We start from the raw sequence: 26,745 nt of genomic DNA, 5'->3' as shown, positions 1-26,745 counted from the left end.
CTGATGTTTTCTCCTCAACTCAAGTACAGTGGATGTGCAATAGTACACATTATTCTAAGGGGTAATTTATAGAGGCCCACAAGCTACAAGTGATATGTCTTTTGTAGTCTGTGGACTTTTTATGGCAAGTATGGGAAGGGAGAGCAGTTATGCCCCATTGGCCACACACAGGATGTTACCAGGAATGCTTATGAAGTTCTTCCCTTCTAAATTTTGCCCAAGATTTTAGGGTTCCAAATGGCCCCACCTTGTTTTGCAGTGGCATCATTGCATTAACAAGGCCCACCATGGTTTCATTTTTTAAAATTTCTGATCTTTGTTCAGACTGCAGCAAACTGCATGTGCAGCAATTTGAATTTTGTTTTTGTTTTTCCTTTTACTGTTTACCAATGCACAAAGTCCACTGATTATATTACAGGGCATAAAGAAATCTTGATCCAATCATGCCATTACATCAAGGTTCCATGTTGTGTTTTAATCAACATGCATATGTGCTCACATGCATTTCTAACTAGCAAGAAAAAAAGAAACAGAAAATTGCAGCAGAATGTGCATAGGCCAATTCCACGGCCCCACAGCTGGAGAGGATCGGACTATATATCCTACTGACTCTAACACAGTTGATCCCCTCATATCCAAGAATTCCAACTTAAAATGGTTTGTGGAAATAGGCAGTTTGAGCAATTCCCATTACAGATCAATTTAAACCTGTTCCAAAGAGGTATTAACTGGTAACAGACACAACAGATTAACAACTCTGCTACACACAGAAACATATCCATATCCTCAGGGCTCATGGAGAAGTGTAAGGTTTTCTGTCCTGAGTAGCATTGTGCTGTTGCTGTTTTACTGCTACCGAACATGCAGTTCAACACTTTCCAGGAGAACTCCTCCCTACTCTAGAGGTGGGCAGACTTCAAGCTTCCAAGATCTACTTTGTTTTTTTACTAGAATCCCAAAGTCTACTAACTGAAGCCAAGTTCATAATAATGGCTCAGGAGAGGAGTCATACCCTTAGAATTAAGGAACAGGATGCCTGTGCACATGTTCAGTCCAGAAATTTGTTTACAGTTCTAGCATGGAGCTCATAGCCATTCCACACATAAATCTACTCCGATTCTCCGCCCACACCAGCTTTCTTCCTCTTTGTTGTTGCTATTGTTAAAGAGGTGGGAATCAGAAATCCTTGCTAATCTACTGCAAGTCACCTAGAGATCTACCAAGTTCCCGATCTACCTTCTGCCCACCACGGCTCATTTCAGGGGGAGAACATAAGAAGGAAGCCATGCTGGATCAGACCAAAGACTTATCTAGTCCAGTATTCTATTTGCACAGTGCCCAGCAGTGTAGGCCATGAATCCAATAGCACCCTCCCACTAGTGTTCCCCAGCAACTGGAATACAGACGCATACTGCCTCTGATGCTGGAGGTAATATATAGCCATCATGACTAGTAGCCATTGATACCCTTATCCTCCATGAGAAGGACTGTGCCACTTCCCACCTTAGAGGACTTTGCTGTCAGAATAGGACAGGCTGCCTGCCGGGTAGTCTGAAAAATATTAGCTAGGCACTCTACAGCCCTAGGAACATAGCTGGAAGCAGCAGCTGCCACATCCCCTGGCAACTAAATTATGCATGTCGTGTCTTACTGGAAAGAAGAAGAGGCTGACATTTCTGCTCTCTGAAAGCAGAAGAGGAGATGAATTGACACTTCTAACATACCAATTATGTTAATCCTGTGAAAAAGGATTTTCACAAAAGAAATGCACATTCATCCAGAGTTGTAACAAATGTTAGCAAGTCATCAAGAACACAACCTCTTTACAGTGCACAATACACAAATCACCGATATAAAGCATAATGCCAAGAAACTTAATTTGACAGGAACATTAAATTGTACTCCTCAATAACTATGTTCCTAACTGAACTTTAAAATGAAGAAACTTGGAAGGTTTTTGGAAACTGCAAACACTTTATTCCAAAATCAAAAAGACTATCAGTGGGTAATATATTAAGAAAATATTTGAGAAATAGTTTAGCTCTTTCACCTCCTTCTGATCCCTCTTGCATTTGGCTGTCCAGACAAATCCAAAAGCTCCTTTGCCTATAAGTGCAAAAGTGTCGTATTTCTTTCCATAGTCCCCCTCGCAAGCTCTCAGTCTTTCTAATTCTTCAGCTCTTCGTGAATTCTCAAGCAAGGGTGTTGGTTTGATCAACTGCAGCAAAAAGGAACAGACAGACACACACTACAAAATCTGAGTAAACCAATCAACATGTGCATAATTGAAAGAGGTGGCAAAACAAGGAAGACACACAGATAGGTAAGAACTGTGACCTGTAATTGCCCCCAAATTACTATGCTGTTAGTTTAAGCCAGTCATAAATGAACGGTAGTTCCAATTGTTTCTGTTTGTGGACTATTTTTATATTTGCAGCCACTTATGTATTTAGAATAAATTCAAAATAATTCTTATACTTAACTTAACCTATAGCTGACACCATACTAGATTCAGTCCAATTCTTGGTGAGGGCAATAGCAGCCATTATGGTAGCTGGGCATACCAGTTGGCTCAGACACTGGGATATGGATGTTGCCTCCCATTCTAATTTAGCCTCAGTCCCCTTTAAGGGTACCCTCCTATTTGGAGAGGAGGCAACCAAAGATGTCCTTGTGGAAACTAAGGAGATGCACAAGGTCATGCCCTCCTCCCAAAAGGAGGAGGGCAAGAAACAAGCCAAGCGCAGCTATCCTTGCATGTCAACTTCAGCTGGACCAGAATGTTGTGTTCAGACTGTTGACTGGGGCCAGTTATGGGCAGGACCTGACTTCCTTGTTACAACAGCTTCACTGGGTACTGAGTGTTTCCAGGCACAATTCATAGTGCTGTTTATGACCCATTAAGCCCTATACGGCTTGGGAGAAGGCTGTTTGAAAGACTACATTCTTCTATACAAGCCTGCCTAGGTTTTAAGATTTTCAGGGGATGCCCTTTTCTTGGTCCTGCTGTCACTAGAGGCACATTTGGTGGAGATGTGAGAGAGGGTCATCTTGGTGGCTACTCCCAGATTACTCTGAGGAGTGGATAAGTACTGCCTTTGCCTGTTTAATTTGGGCCTTGGATTTTGATGAAGCCTTGGATTTATTACCTTTCCCCCTTTCTTGGGGTGGGGGGGAGAAGAGAAGCATCTGAAGGTTCCTCTTGTCTGCTCCATCTATGGAAATGTCTGCCTCCATTTTGCTGTAATAACTGGTTGACTCACTAATTACAGCTTTCTTGACATTCTCTATAAATTAACCCTCCAAAAGAAATGTTGGAAAACACAGGGTGCCAGCCTCATTAGATTAGAGGAAGTTAACTTTGAAGTAGCCTGGCTAGAAGATTGGGATAGAGAGAAGACAAATCTCTGTCCATTCCAACAGTTTATGAAGAGCTTATGCTGTGTTCCCTGGTTTGCACTACCATCTGGTGATCAAAGAAGAACCATCGCTCCCACCAAGCTCCTGCTCTGTTTTCCCTCATGAAGAAGGTGGAGGTCCCTTACACAGCCTCTGGTGTTGTGCTGGTGCCAAATCGCCCCTATGGTAGTGAAAACCAGTATATATGGGCCGTGGAGGGGTCTCTGCCTGATCCTGTATAGCATGGGCCAGCACAGTGAGGATACTCCCAGAAGCCCCTGTAATGGGTTTGGCATGGTTGGCTTTTTGCTTCTGACAATATGGACATGCTGCTCTCCAGGCTGATGTGTGTGTGGTTTTTCATTTGCAAGCGTGGAAATGGCTCATTTCTGTATCGGAGTTATGAGGAGAGCAAGGAAGAAGAATCAACAGATGGAAGAATAGAAGGAATTTTTTAAACCAAAGAATACAGAAGGCTTGAAAACAGAGGAAAACTTGGAGCAGGGGAAGGTAAGAGATAACTAAGAGCAATAAGCTGAGAAACAGAATGTTCAAAGAGAGGATCTAAAGAAACAGAGCTCTGTCCAGGGAAAGGCAGGGAAAGAACTAAGGAGGAGTCTTGCAGCACTAAGCATAGCATTGAACTCACTTGATCTCTGCCTTTCCTGGACAGTAGGAGGAAATAAACCATGGTTAGATGCCTCCTTCACACCAAATGGAAAACCAAATGGAGAAGAAGGTTTGTACCAGCTTCTCTATTTCTCATTTTAAGGCACGCATGGGGTACCTCTTGTTTAGGCTTCCTAGACACACTCCTCTTCTACTGAAGCCCTGCTCCCTAGAGGCTACCGGGGGCTTGGGGAGCAAGCGGGGAGAGGAATCCCCTGTTATAATACAGGGTGAATGCTCAAGTAAATAAAGGCCTTCATTTCAATTAACTAGAGTCTTATTTCCAGCAAACTGTCTTAGTACAAGAAGTTTTGGCTAGAAATAGCCAGTCTGCCATTGTATTTTTCAGTCACAAGTACCATCTACCTATCAAAATATCTGGGCAGCAGCAGATGTAGGGTATGGCATTGCCACCCATGTCTTAGGATGTAGCCAAACTAGCAGTCCTAATCACATTTCATTTTTATCCCCCATTAATCCAGTACTGATCTTTCCATTCTCTTGAAAAAAACAAAAACTCAAGCTGACTGTTCATTAAAAATACAAAAATAAAACTTAACTTGGCATGCACACTCTTGTAAATGGAATGCAGTTACCTCCCCTGCAAAAGTTGTCATGCTGGGAAGAAGGCAGCCTGAAACAGGATTTAAGTAATGTCTGGGGATTTTGAACTAGCCTAAATTAGTTTCCGCTAATAGTAATTGAGCAATTACTATGGAAGTATCTATGGAAGGGGATACATAGATGTGGTAGTGCAGTTTACTTTTTTAAAAAGAGAGAAAAGTAGTACAATAGTTAAGGAGGAGAGGAAGCACAACAGCCAGGAACAAGGACAGCATGAGAAGAACATTAGGCCTTTTGAATGAGATATTAAGATCTGCATTTAAAAACAACGAGGAAGTAGAGCACAAACAGTGGCAGATAAGAGAATACAGTGTGGACCACGTCCCATCTTCATGTGAATATCAGCAGCAGGTAATTTGTGCAAAACACACATATACCAACCGGCCAGGCTGGCTGCACTGTTATTTGCTGTGATTTCATCCCCCTAAGCCATGCATTAAATGGACAGAAGACCTGGTATACTTACTTCTGCCAAGCTAACTGCAGAGACATCACCTAGTGTTTGGGAGGAACTGGCCAAACTGGAAAGAAGTAAATGTGTCTTTGCTGCTGCTTGTTTCTGACTCTGGAAGAGGTCTCTCATAAGCCAAATACAGAAGAGAGCAGCAGGGTCACGCAGTTCCACACGTTTCACTTCAAAGAGTATGCCTGCAAAAATATAAAACAACACAAGACTCTGATAGATGGTGGTCAGAAAAAAAAAATTAACTCTTAATCCAGGACAAAACTCTGAAATCCGCAAATATTCTCTGCATAAGAGTTTAACAGTGTAGCTAAAAACCTTTTCTTGGAAATTTCTAAACATGTCCAAGCGGGGCTTAAGAAAGAACAAAGAATGGGCAAAGAAGTGTCATCATTAATTAATTTAATTTCATTGATTTGTGCTCTGCCTTTCTATAAAAAAATGGCAGACAAGGCAGCTTAAAGACACAATTAAAATTGATTAAAACAATACATTAAAATACAATATAAACATAACAATTACAGAATAAAAAATAAACAGCACACTTGTCACAAGTCATCCTTGTCACAAACTGCACAAAACACTGGCTTTGTTCTCACAGAAGAACATAGAGAATATCTAGTAGAATCTTAAGTGGCAAGTTGATGAAATTCATATACATAGTAGCCCTATTCAGGCATTCTTCTCACCACGTTCAATCAACACGCAATGTGAGGAAATACTTCAGCCCCACCCTTCTCCATTGTTGCATCCTGTGACACTCTGAAGAGGAGAGCCTCCTGTATCCATGGATGCTCTCTACATGATTAATCTATGCGATTAAAAACCCTTCTTAACAACGTAGGGAGCATCCACAGATACAGGAGGCTCTCCTCTTCAGACTGTCACCCTGTACAGGGCAACAACAGAGGGGGATGGGGCTGAAGCACTCCCTCTCCTTGCATGTTGATTGAACATGGTAAGAACGCCTGAATAGGGCTAATATCATTCTAAAACAACTCATGATGGAACACCATGGCTTTGGCCTTCAAAGCAGCCTATTGTTCACTTCAGAGACTGTCGAGCCATTTGATAACCAACCAGCCCATTAAAAGTTAAAGATAATGTTGCGGAATGAAAAATGAGGCAAAGGTTTACAAGAGTTTTGCCTAAAGCAGGGGTAGAGAACCTCATGTCTGGGGGCCAAATCTGGCCCTCCAGGGCTCCCCAGATGACCACACACCCTTTATCCCAATCAATGATCATTTGGTGGTTTCCTGGTGTTTGTGCAGTTTTTTCCACACTTGAAAAGACTTAGTTACTGTCACTCAGAGTTTTAAGCTAAAATAGGCTGGGGTGGGGGTTTGGGAGGGCGGTATTTTGGCCTTCAGTCCCACCCACCCCTGGAATGTAGCTCCCAAAAGCGTCTTCAAAATTGAATTCGGCCCTCCGGTTCCCCAGCCTAATGGTTTTAGGCACATGCTGAAGCCTTTCAAAAGCGTTTTGTTCGAAGTTTCACTGCCAACCAAGTATCTCTCTAATTCTATGTTAATAGACTCAAATTAATACTTTCCGTGGCTTTTGTTTTCCATTCCAAACCTGGACGGACAGTGGATTAAATTGCAAGTTCATTCATACCATTGTGTCCACAGGTTTACCTTATCTCTCGCCCACTATGCTAGCACTAAACATCCATTTCTTTGCTTTTCAAGTAGGGGAAGAAGGGATGGCCAATTAATTAAAAGCACCCAGGGGAGAGCAATAACAACTATTTCCAACTTACTGAGTCGGGAACCATCTCTGTGGTAGCAGTTTCCTGAATAGCTGCCTTCAAAGATCTCACTGTTCAAAGTAGCTGCTGGGGACAGCACAGCTTGTAGTTTCACAGGGGTTGATGTTGCTTGTGCCATGTTCTGCTGTTTTAATGGCATGAATTCTTCTTGGGACTGAACATCGTTGTTTGGTGAATGTATTTCTAGAGGATCCCTCATGCTCCCTGCAGTACCTTCATCCTCTGAAGCACAGCATGTAGAGAAATCTATGTCAGCATGCCCTGAATTCTTACTAGAGAACAAGCTCTTCTGACAGCATACTGGAGAACCACCACTTGACAGGAATTTGACTTGATCATTTGCAGAAGCATGATTTGCCTGGTCCAAGGACTGACCAAGATCTTCCTTACTTAACAAGGAAAGTTTTATTGGTACAGAGACAGCAGATGCGTCTGAACTCACCTCTCCACTAATCTTCAGATTCAGGCCCGTCAGGCCACTGCAAACAGAATCCACCTCATCATCCAACTTCCTACCCCCCATAATGGCAGAGGCATCACAAAGTAGTAATGATTCCACAGGGATAGGAGGGATAGGCAGGCAGGCTGATGAATCATTTGCTGAATTTTCTGGTGTAATATTTTCAAAGCTGACACTTTTGGCGCTACTCATCAGATTTCCATGTGGCAGGTGATCTGTCACCCCCTGGGTTTGTTTGGGATTAGATGCTTTGCAGTACATTGGTTCATCTAGTGTGGGAGTCCCAAATAACGTATGCACAGCATCACAAGGCACATTATTTGCCTCAAGTCCTAAACCATCTTCTAACATAGGACTCGGACTACCCAGGACAGAACCTTTTCTTCCCAAAGATGTAGCGACTGATTGGCACGTCATGATTTCATGCAGCGATCCAGAATTGTGTATATCCAGAGAGTTATCTTCTTCTTCTTTCTGAACTAGGTCACAATTGCTTCTGGCAAGATGCCTATCTTGCAATTTAGTTCTACCTTCTAACATACATGGCTCAGAATGAAATCGCTCTGGAAAATCTGCTTCATACTGTGAAGAATTAATAGGTTTTGTAGTCTTTGTCTCTGTGCAGTCTCTATCGTGTAGACTTTCCGAAGGCAGGACTTTATCATGGGCTGACACATGGCTGCTAGGTGTATAGTCTCTGCTGTGAAATAAAACAGTTACTGGTTATGTTATGTTGAATGAGGGATCATCTTCCACTCATTATTGTATTTATTTTATTTTAAGTATTTCTTAAATAGTTAAAATCATCCTTCATCCCAAAGATTCTAGGGCAGCATACAGATATGTGAATAAAACTATTCACACAAACAGACAAATACAGTATGAAAAAGAAATAACCTTAACAGAAAACATAACTAAGCAGAATAAAAAACTGGCCTAAAAGCATAAAAACAAACAGAACAAAGCATCACCAAAAATGCCTGCAAGATTGAGAGATCGTCTTGTACTACCACCTTCTGAGACTAGGTCAGTACACGTGACAAAGATTTTTTGGGTGGTGGTACCTACACTGTGAAACTTCCTCCCAAAAAGAAGTATCCCAGATCCATATTATTGGCCCTTTTAGAAGAGCTATTAGAACATTTATTTTATTAGATTTATACCCCACCTTTCCGTCAAAAATGGTGCTCAAGGTGGCTAATAATAATAAAATACAGATTAAAGCAGAATATGAATTAAGACACAATATAAAAACAAATACATTAAGACATAGTTAAAAACAGAATCAACATTTTAATTCTATCAAAGCTTCATTAATCTTTAGGGAGAATGCATACTGTCTTCTGATTAAGGTATATATTTACTGGTTTATAGTTTAAATATTGCTTTTTCTTCTAGATTTATGTTGTTAGCCACCCTGAAACCTTTTTTTTGGTGAAAGGTGAAATATAAATTTAAATAAAATGAAGCAGCCCGTATTTCCCAATATGAGTTCTTCCATGACGGCATAGAATGTCATGGGCACTTCAATTCCAACTGAGGATCTGCTTAGACAAGAATTGCTAGCAGTCTTAGTAGGATCATATTAGGATATCAGCCAAGACCCTTGTTTCTAAGTAAATGCTTACGACTGCAGCTTCAGAGTCAATTCACCACACTAGCATCAGCATTACATGATGACTCACAAATTACCTCCATTGAAACCGATTGTTCGAGATGACAGCTGGAGATAGAAAATTCTATGGAGTTTGATCTGTGACAGTTGTTTCACACATACTAGTAATTACTTGATGTTGCAGTTATTGATTGTTGAATATACATGTGAACTGACCCCTGTGTCTGAATGCAAGTCCTACTGAAATCAGCAGGTTGCAGCACCTTAATCATAAATATATTTTCTTGGAAGTAACAGTGCAATCTTGATCCTAAGCACATCTACTCAAAAAGTAAGAAGCCCTATGCATAGGATTGCAGCTTTAGAATGCAATCAAATTCTGCTAAAGTCAATGGGATGTCTCCCCACTGATTTTTCAGATTACACTATTAAGAACTATATGGCCTCCTAGCTACTTTTAGAAGAAGAAAAAGAAGAAAAGACACTGGCATTTATTCTGACTGTAGCAGAAGCACATGAAATGGATAGCAATGGTTGTCCTTTCAGACCGAGAAGACCATCATTACAGTATTCTTCATCAACGTGAAGAAAGTGGTACCCCCCCCAAGTCACGAGGGGTGGAAATATCCTAATTAAACCTACAGCATCCTTTATCCAGTTTCCAGGTATGTGATGAGATGTATGCAAGTACTGAAGCAAAGGAACTAATTATACATTATGTGCAAATGCACACACATTAGAAGCCCAACACCATTCTTTTTCTAAGTTACAGCCTCACAAACATGCTTTTGAAACACTGTTGTGGGAAACGGTAGTTGGAGGACAATTTTAAGTGGGGAAACACCATGTGGGGAAAAAGTTTGAGAGCCTCTGGCCCAGCATCTCCACTCTTAAATGGTTTCCTCACAAAGCAGCTTTCCTTCAGAAGGGGGGGGGAGCACTGTAATTTGCACATAATGTGTAATTAGCCCCATAATGCTGTATACTTAGCAGAAACCTGTCCAGATGCTGGGGATGGGGGGGGGCATCTTTTGGCTCTGATGCTAGTCCACTTGGTCTGAGTGAAACACAACACCAAAGGTTTAAACAAGTAGCCAGTCCTGAACACCTATGGCAGCTGGGTGCCTAATATAATTCAAAACCTTCGCCCAATGCACGCAAAACCTACCTATTCAGTGGTATAGATGCCTCTGGGGGAGATGGCACAAGAGAGGGTATGCTACTCCCAGTTTCCAGCTGGGTTTCCTTCCTAGTATGGCACTCCGCTCCAACATTGCTTGTTGTAGTGACAGACTGACACTTTATGATTTTATGCGGTGAACCAGAACTGCAGATATCCAAAGGGCCATCTTCTTCCTGAACTAGGTCAAAAGTGTACCTGGCAAGACTCCTATCTTGCAGTTTAGTTCTACCTTCCAATGCACATGTTTCGGAATGAAACCGTTTTAGAGAATGTGCTTCATACTGCTGAGAGTTAGGTTTTGTCATCTGTGTCTCAGTGCAGCCTCCATCATGTAGACTGTCAGAAGGCAGGACTTCATCAGGGCCCAGGACATGGCTGCTAGGTGTATAGTCTCTGCTGTGAAAGAAAAAGTTACTGGTTATGCTGTGTTGAATGAGGGAGCATCTTTCCTGATATGTTCCCTCTAACATCCCCTAATCCAGCTGCCACTAATGTTATTAGTGGCAGCTGGATGCCTAATATACTTTTGCAGCTGTCAAAACGTCTTCCTGAAGCATGTAACACCTGCCCATTCAGTGATGTGGATGCCTCTGGAGATGACAGAAAAGAGGGCAAACTGCACCCACTCTCCAGCTGGATTTCTTTCTGCCTTGTTAATTCCTGTTGTTCTTGCAGACCCATCAAAGCCACAGCTCCAGTAAGGAATGTGTTGGTACCTAGATCAAAGAAAAAACAAATAGTAGTATGCAGCAATTCTTTCACAAGGCATGCACTGGAAGTCTCCAAAGGCCGTTTCACATGTTAAACATTTTAATGGCTACATGGCTCTCCATAGCATTTATCTGTTAGATATGCAAGGTTAGGAAAAGATGTAAGTGCTTAAAACATTAAAAATTTAGCAAGTATGTCTAACATTTATGTGTTCATATTGTAATATTCAAAGCATCCCTAAAATACCTACCATGATTAGTTAAAGCTATAGATCCTGAAGTCTCAGCAGCCCTTCCTAAGTATATATGGGAAGCTGCTCAAGGAGGGACAAGCTCACCTGCCAATTCAGATTGTTTATTGTCACTGAGACAGAAGATGAAGGCTCTGAAGATTGTATGCCTCTCTTCACTTTAATTTTGACTGATAATTCTAAAATGGAGGACAAATACAACCAGCCGCCTCTATTTTTCAGGCTCTTTTTAAAAAACCAACCTGAGCTACCCATCACAGCTTTACTTCTATTAACTATGGGAAATTCAACTAACTTTATCCTTTCTTAGGCAAACTTCCTGGAATTCCCCCAAAGCTAGCTTCTATTGTGACAAAATTGAATACACACATTAATTATTAAATAATTTAACTCTGTAAAAGGAAGTTGGTAAGCAATTCATGGTATTCATTCCATCTTGGTCTAACACATTCCTGAGAAAGTCTTGCCTTTGAAGCCCAGAAAGGGGGACTGCCTAGTCAGGCAAAAGACTTTAGATACACAGATTATTTAAAAGTCTCTCCCAATTCAAATAAAGATGCATGAAGAGACTCTGGTAGACTTTTGTTCAGAGACACTGCAGCTATCTGGTGCTGGAGTTATTATTTAATATGTATTTATAATATGGCTAAAAGCCCAAAGACCAGGAAATGCAGAACCTGTGTTTACTTTATACATTTACAATGATGCTAGATTCATTTCACTGTGAGTATTAACTGGGATCCTAGTATCAAGGTCCATGAGACAACAAATCAAGCTAGGTTTCTGAGAATGATTTCAGTTTAGCACCCTCTATTAACTGCAAACCATTTCTTGTGGTGTAAAAATTTCAAGTTGGCATCTTTTTATTCATGTTTAATCAGTACAAAGACATGGACTAGCAGTCACTGTTGATTTCTTGATATATATTGTTCTTTTGTGATATGAAACCAAAAACTAATAAAGAATTATTAAGAAAAAAAAAAGTTGGCATCTTTTTATTTTGGTGATTTCCACTGTGAAGTCAAATGCAGCCCACAATCTTTTTTTGTTTAAAGACATAGCTTTGTGTTTGGTGCCATTCCCAATTTACCTTCACTACCTTCTATTATACCACAGTCATCCACCTGGGTTCCTTTAAAGACACCGGAGGAGCTCACATTTTCTGCATCCACATTATAACTTCCTCTAGACGGTGGAAGTTGTAAAGAGGAGTCATTAACTCTATCCATGTACTTGTAAAACCCAGGAATCAGGAATGTGATGTTCTAAAATACAAAATGAAACATGATAAAATCAGTCCTCTCTGCCTCACTCTGTAGTGATCAATACCAATATAATTTAGGGCTGAATAAAAAGGACATATAAAAGAGTAGCCATTGTCCAATATCAAGACAACCCCCATTGTAAAATGCATTGCTGCTAAAAGCTTGAAAGTGAGCTTTTCTAATTATTTGACAGGAGGTATGTTAAGTATTTCTGGCAACTTAAAATGTACCACACTCTAGATCAGAGGTGCAGAACTTCCAGCCTAGAGGACAACTTCTACCCCTCCGGCAGTCCCCAGAAGGCCACGCCTCCTTCCTCCTACCACCAAGCTCTTTTCCTCATTCTCAAAGGTCGAAATGCCTCTCCTAAGGCTTAGTTACTGGCAGTAAGAGCTAAAATATGCTGGAATTTTAAGTTTGGGGGGCATTGCCCCTTTTACCTTTTGGCCTTGCCCACCACTGGTATACAACCCCCGAGAGATTCTCTAAAATGCAGTTTGGCCCTCAGGCTGAAAGAGGTTCTACACTCCTGCTCTAGATTATATCCCTGCCCATCTGTTAAATGGCCAGCCCAACTTCTCAGCACTCAGCAGTGGAGTGGATATTATTTCCAAGTCTAGCAAAACAGTAACACTTCCTAACTACGCACAAGTCCATATCTAGAAAAAACATAAATAAAAACTTTACCTTCCCTATGAGTTCCTTTTTCTCATAGCCAAACAGCATTAGAGAAAATGTGTTGTTGACTCCATAAATTGACCCATCCGCCTGAATGGTTATCAGCCCACTGATGGTGGTGAACACCCAGATGGTAGCGCAGAAAGAACCACCTGTGGTTAAGGATGTTGTGCCAGCTTCTAAAATTTCAGCATCACGTACTGGCACAGAGTTATCTAGTACTGGAATAACTTCTTCAACAGGGAAGTTCACTTTCAGCTTCAGGCTGAGAGGGAATGTTGTTCCCTCCCTTGCTCGGCCAACAGATCTCTGAATCCTCATATTCTGAAAGAAGAAGTCACATAACAATAGTCGCATAGCAATGCAAATCTAAGCAAATAAAGTATTAATTCGCAGCAGCCAGGAAATGGACAAGATGATTTGTTTGTTACATTTATATTCCACCTTTTTTCCTCCAAGGAGCCCAAGGCAGCACACATGAGCCTCCTCTCCTTTTTATCCTCACAACAACTCTGAGGTAGATTGGGCTGAGAGTTAGTCTGGCTGTTCACACAACATCCTAACCCACACTCAGTGGTTGAGTGTGAGCTGTGTTGAACCATGGGTTGTTTGCCGAACCGTGGGTTAGCGTGTTGTCTGAACACAGCCAGGGTTAATCATACAGTGTGGCTTATTTTCTCGAACAAGCCACCTTGAGAACCCATAGTTTGTTGTTGGGTTTTCAAGGTGGCTAACAAGGCACAATGCAGGGTTAACAAGCCACCCCAGCTGCATTCAGACAACACGATAACCCACCCTGCAGAAAACATTCTGCATTCAGATAACATGCTAATCCACAGTTCAACAAATAACCCACAATTCAAAACAACCCACACTCAACCACTGCATAAGGGCTAGCATGTTGTGTGAACAGCCCCAGTGTCTGGCCCAAAGTCACCCAGTGAGCTTCATGGCTGGGCAGGGACTAGAACCCAGGTCTCACCAGTCCCAGTCCAGCATTTTAACCACTACAAAATACTGACTCTCTCTGTGTGGTTTCAAATTACTATCACAAAGTAGGGAGTTATACACAAGAATCGGCCTATGCAGAAATCTAGCACCGAAGCGACATTTAAGAAAACAGCTGTCTGTAATTCATGCCATGGTGGTACCTTTGGAATTTTCTTGCCAAGTGCAGGAATTTGAATAGAAGGAATCAGATCTGTTATATAGTGACCAACCACATCTTCCGAAGTCGAGTAGCCATGGAGATGAGCAAAAAGGGCATCACAGGAAATAATCTCTCCCTTAAAATGAGAGTTCGATATAATTAGGTTCTTGTTACAATTGCAGGGCACTTCATTCTAAAACATCAGTTTCTGACAGTAGTAAAGGTAAAATGGCCAAAATATACACAAGGGAGGCAATGACAATGCTGGCCTCTGATTCAGCAGATGGGACTTCATGAAATGCCACTTTAAGATGGTTGATTAACTTCCAAGTGGATTCTTTATCCCCCAAAGACTAATTCTCATACATTTTATTTAAAATATTTATATGATGCCTTTCTCTTACAATAGGCCTCCAAGGAGGCAGACAATAAGACACAATAAACATATTAAAGGCACAATCCTATGCACGTTTGCATGGTTGGCTGGAGAACGATGGGAATTGTAGGACTTTTTTTTCCATCTAAGCATGCATACGATTGTGTCCTAAAAATTTTAAAAAATATATTATCATTCACTTTCATGAGTGCCTGACAAAGCTTTGCATTCCCTTCATATCAGCAAAAACTCCATAGCTACTATAAATTACAGCAACAAAAGAACAACTCCCTGCCAACCATACTGTTATTTAAACAATTCCAGTTCCCATGTTGTTTTAAGCAAAACGTTCAAGGGAAATTTTTCTTTTAAAAATCACTAGAGAAAAGTAATCAAACATGAATTTTTTTCCTTTGACAAAGTTGATTGGCATGTTTGTTGCTTCATATGTGAGTTGAGAACCAAAATTGTTTCAATAACTTGTACTGCAGATATAGGTACAGTTGCTACTTAGCTTAAATTACACCATCATTTTACAATTTTACTCACATTGCTTTTGAAGAAGACAGAAGCAGAGAGTCTTTCTACAGGCTCCAGAACAACCACACAGTAATGACTGCAATGGCTTTTAATTCTTCTTGTCCATACAGAGACTGGGATTTTTTCATTGCTACGGGAAATAACATCTACCTATTGATAAAATACATAGTTAAGTTTCTAATCTGCAGAGCCTAGAACTTTATCAGTCCAGCAACTGACTTTCGGTGCCAGTTTCTGTATAACACTTTGTATTTTTATTTGTGAAACTCTGTAGCATGAGAAATCAGCACATTCATTCAGACATGTGGAGTAGTGGTTCTGATCATTACTTCGCATTAATCACATCAAGATTACTTCAGCAGGTTTTGTCAAAATATTTAAATCCCCGCATGTCTCCATCAGAATCACAATCATCCAGAATCATTCCAGGAATATCAGTTGCTTGGTTTATGTGAAATTATATATATATGCGAAGAACTCAAAGACCCATGGATGATTCTCAGACATATTATGAAAAAAAAGATCAAAAGATCATAATAATATCCTTGCATTTACACAGCATGTCTGAGAGTTCAAGGTGTTCCGATATATATTATCTCAGTAATCATCACTACAGACATGTGAAGTAAGCTTTATAACACCGATCAGTATCATTATCCCCATAGTGCAAGTAAGAGGGCTGAGAATGAGAAAGCAGTTGCTTGCCAAAGACTACCTAGTGAGTTCATGGGAGATGTGACCTCCCTGTGTCACACCCTTAGCCACTACGTAACACCAATTCTCTATACAATGTTCTACATCAGAAGATGACCTTAAGAAGCTTCCTAGAAATAACATTCCCACCCATTTCAAATTTGTTAAAGTGGGTGGGGTGGGGGGAGGAATGGCATACAATTAAACAAATAGTGCAAATTTAAAACAGCAGATTGGATGCAGGGTATTAAAATTAGGAATCATCTGACTAAGACTGCAATCCTCTATACACTTTAAGAGTAATCCCACTGAATTCAGTGGGGCTTCTGAGTAAATACACATGGGATTGGACTGCAAAGTTTCAGGCCCAATAGCTGACACAATATAGAGCAGAAACTTCCAAACTGACAAATAAGTGTTCCATCTTCTGCATAGTGTACTCAAAACAACTTCATGCAAGACAAGCCATACACATCCTGGGCACATGGGTATGCATATCACAGAAGAAAAAGTAGCAATACATGTGGATATAAATCTCACATCCAACTTTTGAACTGGCCCCCATACCTGTGCCTTTAAAAGCAGTTTGATCTTTAAAGGCTACCTCAGGAATTTACCGCCATATTGTGAAAAACTTCACCTACTGATTTCTGCAGATCAAGTTGCTGTTAAAAATACAAGAGCAGGCCAGGTCACTTTTGTCTGATCCATTGGCAACGCATCTCAGGAAGAATTTCCTAGTTCAGGGGTGTTGAACCTTTTTCAGCACGAGGGTCGAATTCAGTTTTGGACAAGCTCTTCAGGGTCACATTCCAGTACTGACCAGCCTGAAGGCAAAATGAGGCAGGGCCACAGGCAAAGGGGGCAGGGCCAAAATTCCAAAAATATTTTAGCTTAAAGCTCTTACTGCTAGTAACAAAGCCTTAGGAGAGGCATTTCAGCCTTTTAGAATGGTGGAGGGGAAAACACATACACAAACGGGAAAAAAACTAAATGATTGGTAGTCAGGGGAAAGGGCCAGGAAGAGGGGGCATGGCCATCTGAGGAACCCTGGAGGGCCTGAATGGAACCCTAGGTGTGCCAGATTTGGCTCATGGGCCTGAAATTCTGCACCCCTGCCCTAGTTAAACAGCTAAATCCTGCTATGGATAATTTGGACAGGATGCCCCATTGAACTGTAGGTCTGCCAATCACTAATACACACTGCCGTTCATCTTGCATTGATTGGAGGGACTAAGAAAGGCTGGGACTCTAACTTCAGGGCCAATGAAAGCTTGAAAAAGACAAGAAAGTACTCTCGCGCTCTCTTACCAACTACTCATGCCTCCTTAGCAAAGTCAACTACATTTTTTGAGAGCAAACATTCAGGAAGACCACCTCTAAGACTACTCTTATGTACGTCAAGAGCCTGGATGAGCATGCAGCTAGTTCACTAATCACAAGTGAAAACTTCTTCTGTTCCTGAATTTGTCTATCTGTACTCTGGTTATAGTAAAAAATTCACTATCAAATATATACCCATATTCACATAGGTATATATACTAACCTATTCTGCCATTGTACAGAAATGTTAAACATAGTAAAAGTAACATCTTTACTACATAGGTTATGCAAGTGTGTAAGCAAATAAGCATGCTTTACTTCTGCAGTTACAACTTTTACATGTTTAAAAATCAAGCACATTTTAAAATATTTCCTCATTAAATTTGAGCAAAAGAAGCCTTATAGTGACACAAGTAGAATTCCTATAGGTACCTATTCAGTTCTTTTGTGGCTATTTAACAACTGTATAAACAATAGTACAAAATACAGGACACTTATACTGAAATGGCAGCACACAAATTTCTGCTAGAGGACAGTTATTCCATGTCTCACACACCACTGTTCCAGGAACTACTGTTCCATGTTCTTCAGCACCAACATGTTCTTCCTTCAGTGCTTCCATAATATCCCAGTTCGACTTTGAAATCATCTGAGATAATTTCTGGCCAATCAGTTCATGAGCAGTGTAACCAAGAAGCTTGCAGGCTTTGTCATTTGCAACTAGAATCTAAAAAACAAGAAAGGTTAATAGAATTTCTCTTCTACTGCACTTTTTTTTTTTAACATAGTTGGTAATGTGGCATTTTGATGCGTAGTTTGACCCTCAGTTGAAAGGGGCAGCCTTAATTCTCTCTAGTTTGTGCCTAAGATATACAATCAGGGCAAAAATTTGCTAATTACTGCTTCACAATTCACCCTTCTTTGATGTCTCTCTACTCAAAGAGTTTATCTTAAAGAGTTACAGAATTTGTCTTATAGAATTATCTTTTAGAGTTAATATTCCATTACCACTGCATTATAGTTTTGTTTACAAACATGCCCTGAGTAAGTGCTTCAAGCTAAAATGCTAACAAGCAAATAACAAGCAAACAACAATATTATGGGTTCTCAAACCAGGCAGTAATCTTTAGTTAAAAGAGCAATTACTTAATTGGATCTTAACAACAAAAGTGACATACCAAATACAGTTATTACCAAACTACATCCAGCCCCATTTTAGTCTTCAGTTTTCAGACACAGTCAGCTGCAGCTGCACTCAGTGAAAAAGGTTGTTTCTAGCACCAACCATACACAACAATGCAATAGCAGAGAAAAATAAATATTCCATGTGGATTCTATTATGTTTTTTAAAAGAACTTGGGGTAGATCCTCTTTTCCAAAATTAAAATGAATATACACAGCCCAATGCTATTCTCTACCCATGCTTCTCCAGTAAGGTCTGTTTAGTGTTTTGTTCCATGTTCATAGGATCAGTTCTCATGAACTGATATAGGGATGTGGTGGTTGGAGTGCCTTGTATATGAGCAGGTTCTGCACGATTTATAGAGAGGCCTTTGAAGGGTGAGGAGGAAAGAGTCTGGTTTCTGCATCTGAACAGCAAAATTATCTTAAATTAGTAAGATTATAAAGCTCCCTCTTTGGTTTGCTTGATCTTTTCTCACAAAACTTGTACCAAATAAAAACTCCCCTTGATATAATACAAATGAATGATTGCAACATTCGGGCAACTACAACAGACCTTCAAACTTAGTAGCCCTCTACATACACACAAGTGGCATGCTATTGAAGTGTAAGTTCACACTGTGCAAAAGCTAATTACTACCTCAGTTGTTCTGACATCCACAGTGAAGATGGCTTTGTTTGGGTTTCGCACAGCAATTGGCAGGGCCTGAATGGATTCTCCCAGGGCCAGGGTATTTAAGAGAGAACAAGAAGAAGAGCTGCATATTGAACAAGAAAGGGAAGCAGGTTCCAAATGAGTCCAAGAGCTATGAAGTTTGCTGGTACAGATGTTCCGGGCAGCCAATGAAGATAAGCAATAGGAATTCCATCCATTTTCTAAAGAAAGAAAGAAAGAAAGAAAGAAAGAAAGAAAGAAAGAAAGAAAACAACAAGTTCTACAACCATCTGAACTGTAAATATCTGAGAGGGATTTCAGAACAACTACACATAAATAGTTAAAACTTTAATAGCTAAAAAAATAGTTTAACTTATAAATAGTTAAAAATAACACTGCCAGGCCCCAAACTGTTAATAAAGTTTCAGAGATGGGACTAAGCATTGTTGTTCAGGCACACACTAAATAGAAAGGGGTTAGGAAGGAATTCTTGCCTAGCTCAAACAGATGGAGTTAATGAAATTGGGCTCAGTTTCTCTAGAGTACTGTCTCAAAAAGACAGACCACCTACAGAGAATATCAACCATTATATGAAGACACTTCATCTATAAGGGAGAACAAAAAACAAGCAGTAACAGCAGGATGTCACAAATCTGAGCAAGGGTCAGCATCTAACAAGGGATCACAACAACCCTATAGACACATCCACAATTAAAAATAATTATGATCTACTCTTGCCCTGTTTTCCAATAAACTACCTCTATAGTTCCCATTCCTTTAGAGCCTCTTCTTCCAACAGCTTTTTCAAAAACAGTTTCATTCAGCTGCTTGGCAATAAGCTAAAGAGCTGAAAGGGGCTACTCTCTCTTTAACAAATACATACATCCCACCATGCCAAGGAGTCACCTGACAAAGAAGTTTTCTTCCTGCAGAGCCTGGAAAGGCCGCTCTTCATTTTCTTGTTGGTCCAGGGAAAGGACTTGCTCAGCTCTTCACAAACCCCAGGAAGGGTCAGAGTTAATGATGAGCCCGCAAGGGCTTCTTTGGAGGAGGCACACTCCTTGGTTGCCATGGTCATGCCTGAACTAGAGTACTTCCCCCTAGAAAATCCAGCCTCTGAAATTGCAAGAGAAGAAGCAAGTCAAATCTAAGACTGAACATGTCATTCACTTTGGCTTAAATGGACTTGAAGGGTGCTTCCAGACAAGGCTTTTATTGTGAAATTACCCTGCCTCATTCACAGAATGTTATGGGGGGGGGGGGTGTTGCAATGTTGCCTTCCATTTGTAACCCTCCTGTATTTTCCCACTGCTTCGTCCGTCTTTTTTCTTACTACAAAAAACTATTACGGAGGGAATGACAGTAACCACACAATGTCTTTTGATTGGTAATATTAGGAGCTGTCTGTCTGGAAGCACACTCAGATATTGGTAAAAGGGAGGCAGGGCTGGGGGCTGGGAAGAGATGGGTAGCAAACAGAAATGGTGTCCATGGGAGTACTCTGCAGGACAAGGATTAAGGGGAGTGGGAAAAATGGGAAGCAGAACAGAGGTAATGAAACAGGGGAAGGAGCTAAGGTGGACACAAAGAAGCCAGGAGAAATGCAGTGTCATTAATGAAAATATATTATTATTATTATTATTATTATGGGGGGGGGAGTAAGCATTCAGGCAAACAGCAGCCAAGCCCGAAACAAGAGCCACGAGTTTCACATCGGCTGGCCACGCTGGCTCGCAGTTTTCTTTGCCGACTGAGAACGAATGAGGAGCGGGGCCGAGACCTAGCCTGCAGGGGCGGAGAGAGGGAGAAGCGGGGACCGACACTGGGATAGAGTGGTTGATACCACGGCTATGCTCTACTAACCCAACAGCAAGCAATCCCCGAGTAATAGATAGTCAACTTTCCGCTGCTTGGTTTGCAAAAACCAAACCAACCCGCCCTGCTTGGGGTGCAGTACTGGATTCCTAACAAGGAGAGTTCCCCAGAGGCTATCTGGAAGCCGGGGTGAGCTTTTGGTTACCCGGCCGAGAGGGAAACGCACTCTGCACATGCTCAGGGGCACCCTTTATATCTCATCTCATGTACCGGAGCTGGTCCCTGGTGGTGCTGAAAACAGGCTCGAGGGCTGAGCTGTCGCGCTTTCCTTCCCGCTCATCCCCCAACTTCTCTGCTCCTGCGAAATCTCTGAACCAACTGTCTGCCCGCCCAGGGGTCGGCCCGAGGAGGCGGGGAACGACAGCTTCAGCTGCGTCAGGAGCCACAGAGACGCGACGGAACTTGTAACCGACATCTTGGCGAGCCAACCAGTTTCGAGGGGCGGAACTTGCCCAACGCTCGAAGACCAAAAGGAAAAAAATTCCCGCGCAAACGGTTGCTAGGGACGCGCCAAACACGATCTGTAGAGCACGACGGGGGCGGGGCGGAAATCCAGCAGCCCGAGCGTGATAGTGCTGCCCGGGGGGACCTCTCTTAACAATCATTCCACGGCTGTTATTATATAGAATATCAGTTTCCTCTCCTCCATACAGACGCTTTGAGGGATTGTCTCCCTGTTTCTTTTCGTAATAAGTTATGTTGGTTTGCTTTGAAATTAAAGAAGTAAACACGTTTACCGTTTCACACACAAAAATTGATTTTTTTTGTTAACCAGTAACATCTAAACATGGATGGAGGGAAAAATCAAAACTCAAATATACATCGTGAAATAAATAAGCGTATATACTGGACACTATTTGGACACCGATAAACTTGAAACATCCCTTTGTCTCCATCGGAATCGCTTCCTTCAGATTCTTCCGTGTGCTTGTGGAGCAAGATTTGTTTGTTTCTGTCAGCAAAGCCAATAAAATGATGTCATGTTTCATAAAAGTTATCTGTATTTGTTTATTTTCTTGTTGCTTGCTCAAGAGCGCTAGGATTGCCCTGCAAATGTATACCCACCAAACTGGGGAAGGCTGCCTTAAAACAGCAACAACCCCCCCATGATGGCTGTGATTGTTTCAGTTTGGTGCCCTCCAGATGTGTTGGACTACATAGAATAGTCATAGAATAGTAGGGTTGGAAGGGGCCTACAAGGCCACTACAACTGCCATCATCCCCGGCCAGCACAGTCATGATGGGTGAGGTGATGGGAGTTGCAGTCCAACACATATAGAGGGCACCAGGTTGGGAAAAGCTGTCATAACAGTGCAATCTTATACCCACTTAGCTGGTAGTAAGCCCCATTGAACTCAATGGGACTTGTTTCCAAGTAAGACATAGGTCTGCACTATTTAAAAAGTTGCTTTTGGTGTCACCCCCACCCCCAGTTAAAGGCTTAGTTGTGTACTTTCTGGTCAGGCCAATATATCACCTCCTCCCATACTTTACACATTTTTGAATATCCAGCATCTTGCCCCCCTTTTAACCCTGATCACTTTTTCTCCCCACCTTTCTGTGTGCTTGATGCAAATAGACCCCACCTTTCATTTTCCTAATTTCCCCTTCCTTTCTTCCCAATGATTTTTCCTGTATAGCTTCCATCAGAGAAGTATTAACACTATAAAATACTGTTGGTGGTTCTAAAAAATATATATAATACCATCAATATATATGTGATCTTTTAAAAAATCAAAGATTTTTCCTCAAGGTCCTTCCGATATAAATTCACACCTGGAAAAATTTTCTTGTCTATGGAAGGCTAACAAGTACAGGCCCCCCTCTTATTCAAGGTCTGGGCTTGGAAACCCTAAGCAGGCAGCTGTTATGTTCTGCTTAACTTAATTTTTGGGAAGCCACCCTGAGAACCTTTGGAAGGGCAGGGTATAAAACCCTAAAATAAATAAATAAAGGTGCAAAACTATGGATGTGTACACAGAAAAAAATCATACAATTCCCAGCATTCCCCAGCTGTGGAATGGTGGGAGTTCTAGAACTTTTTTCTGTCTCAGCATGCATAGGATTGTGCCCTAATTGGATAAATATAGCTTCCAGTTGACTAATGACTTTGCAAACGAGAAGCTGTGATATGAAAGTCAGTTGAGTTATGCCATCATTTTCAATGCCTCATCCATAAATAGTCATATTCATGATAGCAAGAAATACTCTGGCTATAGATTTGATGTGACAACCATTCTCAAATTGTCCATTAAAAATGCTATTATGCTCAGTCACTTCCCATCTAATCATTTTGGAAATTCGAATCAGAACTAGTGCAACTTCACTGTAAGTTTCTCTGCAAGTTGGTCTCTGCATTACCAACATTTTGTTGTAGATCAATAGGTAATTTCTTCTTTAAAGTTTTGCCATCATCCGTGAAAAAAGTTAATCCTTTTATATAGCCTGGAGCTACATTCTGTGTGGTTGTGCAATGTGTGCTTTGTACGTTTATTAAAATGCACGTTGTACTGCAATAAAGATTTTTGTGCTGCTTACTCTGCAACCTGATATTCATTTACCTGAGAATATATCCTATCGAATTCAATGTGACTCACCTGTGGGTAGACATGTATAGGACTGTGCTGCTAGCTTTTCTTTAAAGAAAAGTTTTATCCCCATTTTACTGTGGCCTTGATAAAGGTTTTGCAAATCAATGAGAATAGCACATCAATATATTTGGATGATCTGAGATGGCTGGCCAAGGTAACTAATATAACCTGCATTAACTAACGCTTCTTTAGTGTTATCTGTAAGTCAGCACAAATCATTGTCATTTGGATCTTGTCATAGGATATACAATGAGCAATCTATACGTGCCGGTTGTTTCACATTGTCATCCCTCAGAGTGGGTTTACTGACCAGTTTAAAGCATCTTAGGGTGCAATCCTATGCATCTACAGACAGAAAAAAAGTCTTACAACTCCCAGCATTCCCCAGCCAGACATGCTGGCTGGGGTATGCTGGGAGTAGTAGGACTTTTTTTTCCTGTCTAAACATGCATAGGATTGCTTTTAGTGTCTCCGATGTAATTGCTTTGATTTTTAGAGGGCTATAATATCAGAACGGGCCATATAGCTCATGGGCAGAATACAAGCTTTGCATATAAAAGGTCTCAGGTTCTGTCTCTGCCATTTCATGATATGGCTGGGAAAAACTCCAGTCGGAAACCCTGGAGAACTGCTGCCACTCACAGTAGGTAACATAGACTTAGATGAACCAATGGTTTGACTTCCTATGTCAGACCACAGGCAGCTTCCTATATTCCTATCAATCTAGCATACCACAAACAGAACTGTAAAAACTAGACAGTAATAATATTTACATACAAAATTTTGTCACACTTTAAAAAAATATTTGTTAAAAAATAAATATTTAATTTTAATTTTTGTGAACATATGCTAGTGTTCACAGATTCCTTGACCTCAAAATGCACTGATACAGCACCATGAGCATTCATATGTAAAATATAGAACAATTTAAACTTTAAAACAAAACAGGCTCCCATTTTTATATCAACACCATATTGGAATCTGTGCATTTTCTAAGATGGCTCCCTATCAGAAACTGTGAAACTGATATACAGTCAGGGCTAGAAATATTAGAACAAGGATAACTGTTTTCGCAGCTGGCCTCTGTACACCACCACATTGAAGTTGAAAGGAAACACACCCAGATGGGAGCAAAGTCAGGACTTTCAGCTGTAATTCAAGGGGTGTGACTTAAGTGGGGCACTAACCATTCAGAAACGACAGCCAGTGGCATACACACACCCCCATCGTTGGTGGCTCATAAGTAATGGAACAAATGGCTGACAAGCAGCTGCATGGACAGGTGTGGCCTGTTTCCTGGGTACCCCATGACCAATCAAGCAGATAAAAGGCCTGGAGGTGGTTCTGAGTGTTATATTTGCATTTGGTAGCTGCTCACTGGAACTCCCAACATGAGGTCCAAAGAGATGTCCATGCGAGTGAAGGAGGCCATCATTAGGCTGAGGAAACAAAATAAACCCATCAGAGAGATAGCAAAAACAGTGGGAGTGTCCAACACAACAGTTTGGAACATCCTGAAAAAAAAGGAATTAACTGGTAAGCTCAGCAACAGCAAAAGGCCTGGAAGACCACAGAAGACAACTAAAATGGATGACCGCAGAATTCTGCTCATGGTGAAGAGGAACCCTTTCACAACATCTAGCCAGGTCAAGAATGCTCTTGCGGGGGTAGGCATGTCATTGTCAACATCTACAGTCAAGAGACGGCTTTATGAATGTAAATACAGAGGCTTCACAACAAGGCGGAAACCACTAGTAACACTCAAGAACTGAAAGGCCAGATTAGCCTTTGCCAGCAAACACCTAAAAAGCCTGCCCAGTTCTGGAATAAGATTCTTTGGACTGATGAAACCAAGATTAACTTGTACCAGAATGATGGGAAAAGTATGGGGAAGGAAAGGAACAGCTTGTGATCCAAAGCATACCATATCATCTGTCAAACATGGTGGAGGCAGTGTTATGGCATGGGCATGTATGACTGCCAATGGAACTGGGTCACTGGTGTTTATTGATCACCTGACTGCTGAGAAAAGCAGCAGGGTGAATTCTGAAGTGTATAGGGCTGTACTTTCTGCTCAGATTCAGCCGAATGCTGCCAAACTGATAGGACGCCGCTTCATATTGCAGATGGAGAATGACCCAAAACATACAGCAAAAGCTATCCAAGAGATTCTCAAGGCAAAGAAGTGAGATGTTCTTCAATGGCCAAGTCAGTCATCTGATCTCAACCCAAGAGAGCATGATTTTCACTTACTGAAGACAAGACTGAAGGCAGAAAGACCCACAAACAAGCAGCAGCTGAAGGCAGCTGCAGTAAAGGCCTAGCAAAGCATCTTGAGGGAGGAAACTCAGCATTTGGTCATGTCCATGGGTTCCAGACTTCAGGCAGTCAGTGACTGCAAAGGATCTTCATCCAGGTATTAAAGGCGATCATTAAGTTTGAAATGATGTTGGTTTGTTCCATTACTTATGAGCCACCAACAATGGGTGTGTGTATGTTACTGGCTGTCCTTCCTGAATGGTTAGTGCCCCACTTTTGTCAAACCCCTTGAATTACAGCTGAAAGTCCTGACTTCGCTCTCATCTGTATGTGTTTCCTTTCAACTTCAATGTGGTGGTGTACAGAGGCCAACTGCCAAAACAGTGATCCTTGTTCCAATATTTCTGGCCCTGACTGTATACAATCCTTCAGAAGCGGACCTTCTTATCAGAACCTTTCCATTTTTTACCAACTAACACCCCAACTAAAAGTCCTCCTTCAGAATGGATCAGCTTAATCATACAACCAGATTAGATAGTTACCTTGGATGGCACTATTGCAAAAGTGCTTGCCACATTAGAAGCAGCATGCAACCATCGTTTCTTATGCTACCTCTTGCTTAGCCAAACGAACTGCTCCAGAAACCTGTGAGACATCAGGATGGCTTGCCCTGCCTAACAGGTAGCAAAAAAAAATTTAGGCAGCCCTGCTCACAGAAGTTCATCAAATGTATTTTTAAGAGTATGTAATGGTGACTTTTCATCATTGACAGCACAATCCTATATATGTCTACTTAGAACTAAGTCCCACTGAGTTCCATTAAACTTACTCCCAGGTACGTGTGTATGAGATTGCCACCTACAACCCTAAATATAACATTGCAGCACTTCGCTATTCTGCATTTGAAAACCACATCCAGTCCAATGGGAAGTATGCTATTGATAGTGAAAATAAGCCAATATGCTCATATTCATGATATATTAAAACTTTGTACCTATCATCCAAATATTTCT

General features: G+C 41.2%; 1 protein-coding gene across 1 annotated transcript in view; it reads right to left on the bottom strand.

The window, feature by feature from the left end:
* PASK (PAS domain containing serine/threonine kinase) overlaps positions 1-21,192 on the bottom strand; it is a 30,630-nt gene extending 9,438 nt beyond the window's left edge. Inside the window, exons 1-13 of the mRNA XM_084847032.1 lie at positions 21,093-21,192; positions 19,914-20,123; positions 18,993-19,228; positions 17,727-17,897; positions 15,164-15,304; positions 14,240-14,374; positions 13,098-13,412; positions 12,236-12,410; positions 10,753-10,900; positions 10,170-10,577; positions 6,918-8,086; positions 5,159-5,340; positions 2,051-2,218 (exon numbers count right to left, since the gene is read on the bottom strand). Of these exons, the coding sequence (XP_084703158.1) occupies positions 2,051-2,218; positions 5,159-5,340; positions 6,918-8,086; positions 10,170-10,577; positions 10,753-10,900; positions 12,236-12,410; positions 13,098-13,412; positions 14,240-14,374; positions 15,164-15,304; positions 17,727-17,897; positions 18,993-19,228; positions 19,914-20,123; positions 21,093-21,162 (3,528 nt within the window). The 5' untranslated portion in view covers positions 21,163-21,192. The remainder of the gene's footprint in view (positions 1-2,050; positions 2,219-5,158; positions 5,341-6,917; positions 8,087-10,169; positions 10,578-10,752; positions 10,901-12,235; positions 12,411-13,097; positions 13,413-14,239; positions 14,375-15,163; positions 15,305-17,726; positions 17,898-18,992; positions 19,229-19,913; positions 20,124-21,092) is intronic.
* Positions 21,193-26,745: the final 5,553 nt, after the last annotated feature.

The sequence above is a fragment of the Heloderma suspectum genome, chromosome 3 (assembly GCF_057233095.1).
Source record: "Heloderma suspectum isolate Gila_16-S chromosome 3, 16-S_ref, whole genome shotgun sequence".
Classification (NCBI taxonomy): Eukaryota; Metazoa; Chordata; class Lepidosauria; order Squamata; family Helodermatidae; genus Heloderma; species Heloderma suspectum.
Note: the sequence above shows the minus strand (reverse complement) of the source record. Positions and strands in the feature narration are given on the sequence as shown.